The sequence below is a fragment of the Pundamilia nyererei genome, unplaced genomic scaffold, assembly GCF_000239375.1.
Source record: "Pundamilia nyererei isolate P.nyererei 1_Seehausen unplaced genomic scaffold, PunNye1.0 scaffold00572, whole genome shotgun sequence".
Taxonomy (NCBI): Eukaryota; Metazoa; Chordata; class Actinopteri; order Cichliformes; family Cichlidae; genus Pundamilia; species Pundamilia nyererei.
This window is the reverse complement of record NW_005187973.1, coordinates 113,272-122,196: the sequence shown is the minus strand read 5'-3', so window position 1 is coordinate 122,196 and position 8,925 is coordinate 113,272. Positions and strand designations below refer to the sequence as shown.

Below are 8,925 nucleotides of genomic sequence, written 5' to 3'. Positions count from 1 at the left end.
CTGACATCTTAAGGTGGGGGCTGCAGCTGTTATTTCTAATATCAAATCACTTTTTCAGAGATAACTGGAGGAAGAGTTTCGATGCACAGAATCCAAGTTGTTTGAAGTACAGTATAAGTTTACTCACTCTGTGGTGATTTGTGCTAAGTCCCCAAACCATTACCAAATAGTTTGCTGACCGTGACATCACCGTGCTTGAATGGCCAGCCAGCTTAACCAAGCTAAACCCTACAGAGCCTAGGTAACCAGTAGGCGGACTGTACTGTAAATCTTTTTTGATTGGTCTTATAAATACATTTCAGAAATACCTTTTGGACTTTCATGAAATGAATCATAGTCATCAAATTAAAACAAAAAGAATTCACTTGACATGTAATATAGATTGCATAAAAAATGAGTTTGCTCACGATGTTCTCGTTTCTTCATATGAGTTTGTATTGCAAATATTAAAAAATGTTCTGTAAACTCCGTACCAGTTGGAGGCAGCACTGCGCCAGTTTGGGGTTTTTTTGTTTGGCCCGAACATGAGGAAGAAGTAGAAAGAAAGTGAGGAAGTGAGGAAGTGGACCTGCGGGGCTGCGAAGTGGACAGCAGAGTTTCGTGGCGTGTGCTGTCCTTAGAGCTTTGTCTTTTCCTTTAGCCGATCTTTGTTGTCGTGTACAGGATGTCTAAGAACACGGTGTCCGACCGCTTCAGGAAAGTAGATGTCGATGAATACGACGAGAACAAGTTCGTGGACGAGGAAGAGGGAGGAGAGAATCAGGGCGGTCCGGACGAGGCCGAAGTGGACTCTCTGCTCAGACAATATCCTTTAAGTTGGCGGCTGTTCTGCTGACGGCACGGCGAACAGTGATGCGTGTATGTGGACAGCGCCGCTGTTTGAAGGGCGGAGTATCGGTCCAGTATCGGTGCTTCTCGGTACCCGTTTTTATATGGTTAAAATAATGTTCCGGGTATTTACAGTGACATAAAGTTGACGTTTCTGTGACATCCTGTGTGCAGTTTGTTTCATAGGAGCCTGTGAAACCTGACTTCCGGGTGTCAGTCACAGGAGGGTGTGGTTCTCTGTGACTTTTTCCTTTTTAAGGAAATGTTTCAGCCCCATTCTTTATCCGTGTGTCGGACTGTGTGTATTATCAGAATTGTCATGTATTCACGCTAAAGAGCTGCTGTTCGACTGTGTTTCTTTCACCTGCAGCTTTCCGCGCCTTTAAAGGCCTCGATGAAACCAACAGCAGTGCTTTAAGGTGAGCTCGGCTGCATAGAGAACAGGCTGAGGAGCTGTGCAGGAGGACTCGCTGCCTCTACTTTACCGCTGTCGTTTATGGAGCACCATAGAGTAGTCCTTTTACTCTGAATTAGGGCTGCCACACACTGAGAGTCGACCAATCAGATCATCATCCACTGGACGTGAAACGTACAGCTTATTCCACCAGCAGCATCTGCTCTGATATAACTATCATTAGCTTACAGCTTGAAGTGTTTCAGGTCTGTGCTAACTAAAAATAAAGACAAGGTGATAGTTTATTACACTTTTAATGAAATTTGCAGATTGTCTCAGTGGAAACTCAGCCGTCTGCTACTTCATATCTAAAATATAACAGCACACTGGAGTAAGCTCTCTATCATCTCACACTTCTTTTTAATCAATTTTCTGCTTGACGTTTATTCAGCTGTGTGAAAACTGTAACTATAATCTCAGCCAAACCGATTTACTGAGGAACAAACAAAACGCTGAAAAAAGCCAAACAATAACATTTTTAAGTTATCTAAGTGAATTTTATATCATGTTTAACCTGAGTAGCGAAAGACCGCGGGGGGTTTGAGAACAATGTGCCAGGAGTTGAACCTTGACCTCCCGGCCAGCACATCTCCGAAAACATCGGAGCGCTTTTGTAAATATGTGATGTCTTGATAAATCGACCAGATATTTGAGGTTTACACAGGTGCATTCTCGCCTGAAAATATCTGAAAACTTTATTTTGTGACCCAGAAAGAGTAATATTAAAACTAAGTAGCTGCCGCCATTGTTGGAAACTGTAATTGGCTGGGCCGCGCTATGAATTCTGGGATAGGTTGGGTCATGAAGGATACACCCGACCCATCCTTCAAATCTGGGGAAATTAAGGACGCATTTGGAGAAGTCTTCGAGTTTGGACAGCCTTTGTCGCGTCGCTGTAACAAATGCAGCCTCTGAATTTGGACACAGCTACGATACCGGAGACTAATTTTTCCTCAGTGTTTAACGGCAGCTGGCATCCTTGTAGATGCAGTGCTGCCATCTTCTGTTTCAGTCCGTTATTACACTCTTAAATCCTACTACTTATTCCTGCGTCTTTCAGGATCTTGCAAAGCTTCAAACGACACGTCGACTATTAAATTAGTCGTCAATGATTTTGATAGTCGACGAATCGTGGCAGCCCTACTCTGACTCTCGACTTTGTGTGCCTAGTTGTAAAATTTAGTCACAGAAGTCTTTTTTTTTTTAATGTTATTTGTAATGAAACCTGCTGTTTGCTTTAGAAACAGTTTACTCCTTGTTTTGTAGTTGCACTTTATAGTGTCTATAGTGTATACTATATGTGTATTCATTTAAAACAGGAAGCACAGGTCGTGTATCTCCATCTCTGTGTTGTCCTTGACTGATATTTTGTAAGGGGAATCTGAATGGAGCTCTCAGTGCTGTCCTAAAGAATCCTCCAATCAACACCAAGAACCAGAATGCCAAGGTATCCGTGTTTTTATTCAACCTGACTCTCTACATTTATTTTCAATTCACTTCAATTTCATTTATACACTACCAAATCACAACAACAGCCTCCTCACGATGCTTTATATCGTAAGGTAAAGAATCAAGACAACAATAAAGAGAGCAAGCACTTGGTGACAGTGGGAATAAAAAAACTCCCTTATAAAGGAAGAAGCCTCCATCAGAACCAGGCTCAGGGAGGGCCAGCCAGGATGATCTGATATCGTCGTGTTGGTGTTGTTCCCAGATCATCATGAAATTGTTGTTCCAGGTTCAACATTGCAAGTGACCAATCACATTGTTGTGACGTTATTCTTTTGCGCGCCAAGCCATTCGTGCATTTATGAAATTCCAATGTTGCAAGGACAATATCAATTCAGCTTAGCGTTTATTAAAGGGTCAGGGTCCGTTGATCGGCGGACAGAGGCGGTTTCTCGCAGCTTAAGTACAGTTTTTTTTGTTTTACGGCGGTTTTTCCCGAAGTCGCAAAAGTATGACGTCACAACATTCTGATTGGTCACTTGCAATGTTGATCCTGGAACAACATTTACTATGTTGATCTGGGAACAACACCAACACGACGATATCAGATCGCGCGGGCCAGCCAACAGCTGCGATACTCCACAGTGGCATTTAACTTCTCTGAATGTGGTTCTTTATGTTTTCCTAAGAGATTTAAATGAAACATAATCCAAGAGTAACGCTTCAGTTTTAATTAAAAAGTTTTCATAGAAAAGCTCCATTAACTGCTTAGGAGTTACAGCCTGTCTCAGCTGCCATGGGGCAAGAGATGGGGCACACCCCGGACAGGCTGTCAGTCAGGGCTAACACAGGGAGACAGACAGCCATTCACTTTCACACCTATAGTCAGTTTAGCGTCACCAGTTAGTCTTTGGACTATGGGAGGAAGCCAGAGGTAGCCCACACTGACATGGGGAGAGCATGTAAACTCAAAGTAGAAAGGCTCTGGCCAAATGGTGGATTCAAACCCAGGACCTGGGATTGAATTGACCTTCTTGCTGTGAAGCAAAAGTCCTAACCACTGTACCCCCATGCTGCTTATATACATATACCCCCACTAATATTTGGTTAACATATTTTGGTTGCACCTTGACAACATGCTTTTGGTAGCCATCAGTAAGCTTCTGGCATAATTCTGGACTGATTGGAAACTCTTCTTGGCAGAATTGGTTTAATTTGGTTAGTTTCCTTGCATGGACCTGACTTAAGTACATATACTTAACAGACCATCAGAGCATTATATACACCTGCTATTTAATAATATTTCTTATCTAAATAATTTGACCTAACAAAACTTTATGAAGAACAAAATATTTTAACCTCACACATAATACTAGCCAGGCCCTTGTAGTCAGTGTGACCAAAGGTAGCATAGCTACCATTAGCTCTCCCCCAGCAGGTTGTCCCTAGCAGCCGGAAAAACAGGATGGTTGGTTGATGGTGAGGAGCAAGCATAGTCTCTCTATCAATCAGCTATGTACCACAGGCCCTCAACTGTTATTTAAAAAGCCATCACTTGACCCAGCTGTCTTAGCTAGTTATAGGATCATCTCAAACCTCTTTTTATTGCAATTTTTTTCAAAAACACAGAAAAAGCACAGAAACAGCTTTAGTGAAGGTTACAAATGATCTTCTTATGGCCTCTGACAGTGGACTCATCTCTGTGCTTGTCCTGCTAGACCTCAGTGCAGCGTTCGATACTGTCGACCATAATATCCTATTAGAGCGATTAGAACATGCTGTAGGTATTACAGGTACTGTGCTGCAGTGGTTTGTATCATATCTATCTAATAGACTCCAGTTTGTGCATGTAAATGGAGAGTCCTCTTCACACACTGAGGTTAATTATGGAGTTCCACAGGGTTCAGTGCTAGGACCAATTCTGTTTACATTATACATGCTTCCCTTAGGCAGCATCATTAGAAGGCATAAATGATACCCAGCTTTATCTATCCATGAAGACAGATAAGACGGGTAACATGAAATATGGTATCTAAGCAGATTCTTACTCTGGATGGCATTACCTTGGCCTCCAGTAACACTGTGAGGAACCTTGGAGTCATTTTTGACCAGGACATGTCCTTCAATGCACATATTAAACAATCGAAATACTTTACGTGGGTTACAGTTGCTCCAAGACAGTAACAGTAATAGACTAAACTAATTACATGATACAATATGTTACAAAGTTTAGAAATATAAGAAATAGCTCTAATATATACAAATAGCTCAATTATAAATATCAAGAATATATGAGGGACATTTAACCTGTGAACTTTGTCACTTGTGCAACAGTGTGTAGCTATTGCAGTCTGTACTGTGCATTAGATGGAGGAGTTGTACAGGGAGATGGCCACAGGCAGAAATGATTTCCTGTGTTGTTCAGTGGTGCATTGTGGGTAATCTTAGTCTCTCACTGAGCGTGCTCCTGTGACTAGCCAGCACATCATGGAGTGAGTGGGAGGTATAATCCAGCATTGTCTTCATCTTGGATGATGGCTGCCTCTCAGGTACCACCTTAAGGGAGTCAACCCTAAACCTGCTGCCCCAGCATGCAACACCATAGAGGATAGCACTGGCCACAACAGACTCATAGAAAATCCTGAGCATTGTCTGACCAATGTTGAAGGACCTTAGAGACGACTCTTGCCCTTCCTGTAGAGTACAGTGATGTTTTTAACCCAGTCCAGTTTATTATCTATGTGTACTCCGAGGTATTTATAGTCCACATGGATTGAAACAGGTGTCACAGGTTTCCTGGTCCTCCTAAAGTCCACAATCAGTTCTTTGGTCTTTGCCACACTAAGCTGCAGATGATTCTGCTCACATCACAGCCCTCTGGCTACTCTGACTCATCATCCCTGCTGATGCATCCAACCACCGCAGAGTCATCAGGAAACTTCTGAAGATGGAGGTCTCTGTGCAGTGGCTGAAGTGTGTGGTGTACAGGGTGAGGAGGAAGGGGGAAGGACGGTCCCCTGTGGTGTTCCTGTGTTGCTGATCACCTTGTCAGACACACACATATTGAAAAGTCAAAAACATGACCCTCACAATGCTCGCCAACGTGTCTAGATGGGTGTAGACGCGATTGAGCAGATAGATGATGACATCCTCAGCTCCGAGAAGGGGCTGGTAAGCAAACTGAAGAGGATCTCTGACGTGGTCTGAGTATGGGTCGGAGCTGGTCCAGGATGAGTCTTTCCAGGGTCTTCATGACGTGGGATGTCAGGCCTGTAGTCCTGGGGTTCTCTTCTTGTCTCTGTCTTAGAGATAGGCTCAGAGTAGAGCTGCTACCCCTCCACATTGAAATTAAAGGTTTCCTCTTTGATAAAGCATGCAGTTGGGGCTGGATCAAATGAACCTAAATCCTCCCTTGGTTACCCTGCAGTAGGTTTCGGCTTCCCGTGATGCACTGAGTGTTGACTGTGCACTGACTATATGTTTATACATCACTCTGCATATGAGTTATTATTCATCTCTGGTAGGGCTGGGTATCGTCACTGATCTAGAATCGATTCGATTCCGATTCACAAGGTCCTGAATCGATTTGATCTTCGATTCGATTCGATTTGAATCTGGGAAATTTTGCCTCAAAGTCAGAAATAATATAATTCAGATCAGCACATTTACATATTTTTGTATCTATAAGAAGGAAGCTGACACTTTCCAGACTTTATCAAAGGTGTGAGCATCACAGCGAGGCCTTTGTGTCAAAGTAGCTGAAGATAGAACACAGAAACACATGATTTTCCTGGCCTGGGATTTTATAAAAATATTCTGCAGTACATCAAAAATGAAAGAAAACCATTAATCAGCATATGAACGTTACCTCTGAAGTTACAGCGGTTTTATTAGAGACACGGCTAACAGGAATTTTGTATAATTTTAAAAAGTTTACATTTGTTCAGAAGCCTGTTGAACAGCAGAAATTAGGTTTTCTTTTCAGAAGTAAGTAAAAACAACATCGGCCGACAGCCTGTAAACAACGGTAGACTTGTGCGTAACAAGCAAGCGAATAATGCAGAAAACAGATTTTTAGACGGGAAACTGTTCTTGAAGTACAGAGAGAGAGAGAGAGCTGTGCATGAAGTGTGATTTTATCCTGGTGGAAGCAAAACAGTAAAAGTCAGAGTAAATTCACGACGATGTTTATGTGAAGCGTAGTTTGGATCTGCTTTTGCTGCTGGTTCGGTCAATATTGTTTGGAGAGACATCAAACTAACAGCTTCAGAATCGGCGCAAAAAGGGCGTGAACACAAAGCTCGACCCGCCGAAACATCAGAATCAGCGAGCTGTCGGCTTTCAGCCCCGACTGTGTCCGTGCCGTCGGTGAGAAAGGCGACATCTCACTGATTCTGCTCCGCGCTGTGTGTTTACGTCTTTGTGCAGAAGCCGTGTTCCTGCTCTCATTCACTGTCTTAGCTGTTTGGTGGTTGTCAAAATTTTGTGACGTTTCACCTGAGATTCTGGAATTTTGGGCAATATACATTTATATTAAAAAAATGATTCAGGATTTTAATGAATCGATATCACGTTATCCAAGCCAGAATCGATTTTAATCGATGCATCGATGGATAAAACCCACCCCTAATCTCTGGCTCTTCTTCCAAAGCGTTTCTTTTTTCTGTCTTCCTCCCCAGCCCTCCCTGAGTGGGATTCTGCTGGAGTCATCTTCCTGCTAAAAGGGAGTTTTTCATTCCCAGTCTCCTCACAGTGCTTGCTGTTTTCTTTGCATTATTGTAGGGTCTTTACCTTGCAATATAAAGTACCTTGAGACAACTGCTGTGAATTGTGGCTATATAAATAAAATTGAATTGAAATGATGTGGGAGCTCAGATGTCTTGATGGAAAGTGTTCATTTAGGTACCTGCTTTTTAATATGCAGTATCCTCCCCCTCTTTATGTGTGTTGGTGCATAGGAGCGAGCAGAGCAGCTGGTGGTCAAAGTGTTGAGCAGCTTCAAGAGCAGTGACATAGAGAAGGCTGTGGGCTCTCTGGACAAAGCAGGAGTGGATCTGCTCATGAAATACATCTACAGAGGCTTTGAGAAGCCCTCTGACAACAGTAGTGCTGTACTCCTGCAGTGGCATGAAAAGGTCAGTGCTTTCTGTTAATTAAGCTAATACAATCTTAGAGTGGAAATTGTGCTGAAATCGAAACCAGTTTCCATTAAGTGGTTAGTGCCACGTTCACAAAGCCAGAGCTTTGATCACAATCACAGACGATTCCCTCAAATCATAATGCAGAGAAAAGTTTATGGACGTTTCTTTTCTGTGCGTCCTCAGGCCCTGGCAGTGGGAGGAGTTGGCTCTATCGTGAGAGTCCTGACTGCGAGGAAGACGGTCTGATGGTCGCCGAACCTGCAGCGTCCAGTCACACGCCACAGCTGATTGTGTTTCTGAGCTTCTGTCTTTATATAGGACTTTTTTTCCAACTGCTCTTCTTTCTACTTTTTTTTCTACTTTCTGGATTTCACACACATTTCTAGGATTTCAAAGTGCTGGGTGTCAGTCAGGCGGCAAGGTGCTGGCACCTCACACAATCTGTTTGGCATCCCTGCAAAGAGACCTCTCACTCAGACGCAAAGCAGCTCCGCAGCTCCTCCTTTAAACAGCTCCCCGGCTGCTCTGCTGGCTCTCGCACCATTCGCGCTGTCTTCTCTGCATCTTTCCCCTTTTCCTTTGGTGGAGTCGGACTCATCCAGAGGAAACATTCCTGTTTACCCTCAACTTTCTCAAGATGTTTGTCCACTTTTTTTTTTTTTTTTCTGCTCATGCCAAAACTGTGTTTGGTTCAGCCTGATTCGTGGCTGTTCTTCTTACGTTGATTCTTTGTATATTTGAAACAACAAAAGAATAAAGAGCCGAAGCTGAACACTTGTCTTTTCTGCTTCTGTTGAATCCTTTTATACATATAAAACTACTGTAGTTGTTTTGCTCACACATTTGAAAATGAGTTTGTATTCTGCTTTTATCACAACAGCAGGATAGTTGTTAGTGATGGGACGAGCAGAGCCGTCGGAGCGTGTCGAGAAATCCGGACGGTCTTTGATGAACCGCCCTTTGAGGCTTTCTGCTTTATGGGCGAGTGATGTGAGTGACGACTTTGAGCCAGTAAAGTATTAATTCAATTCAATTCAATTTTATTTATATAGC

At 42.9% G+C, this 8,925-nt stretch overlaps 1 protein-coding gene across 1 annotated transcript; it reads left to right on the top strand.

The window, feature by feature from the left end:
* Positions 1–515: 515 nt before the first annotated feature.
* On the top strand, positions 516–8,649 carry LOC102203997 (actin-related protein 2/3 complex subunit 5-like). Its single transcript, XM_013907875.1, has 4 exons — positions 516–804; positions 2,657–2,729; positions 7,690–7,866; positions 8,056–8,649. Exons 1-4 carry the CDS (start codon positions 665–667, stop codon positions 8,116–8,118), a joined length of 453 nt encoding a protein of 150 aa, XP_013763329.1. The 5' UTR covers positions 516–664; the 3' UTR covers positions 8,119–8,649.
* Positions 8,650–8,925: the final 276 nt, after the last annotated feature.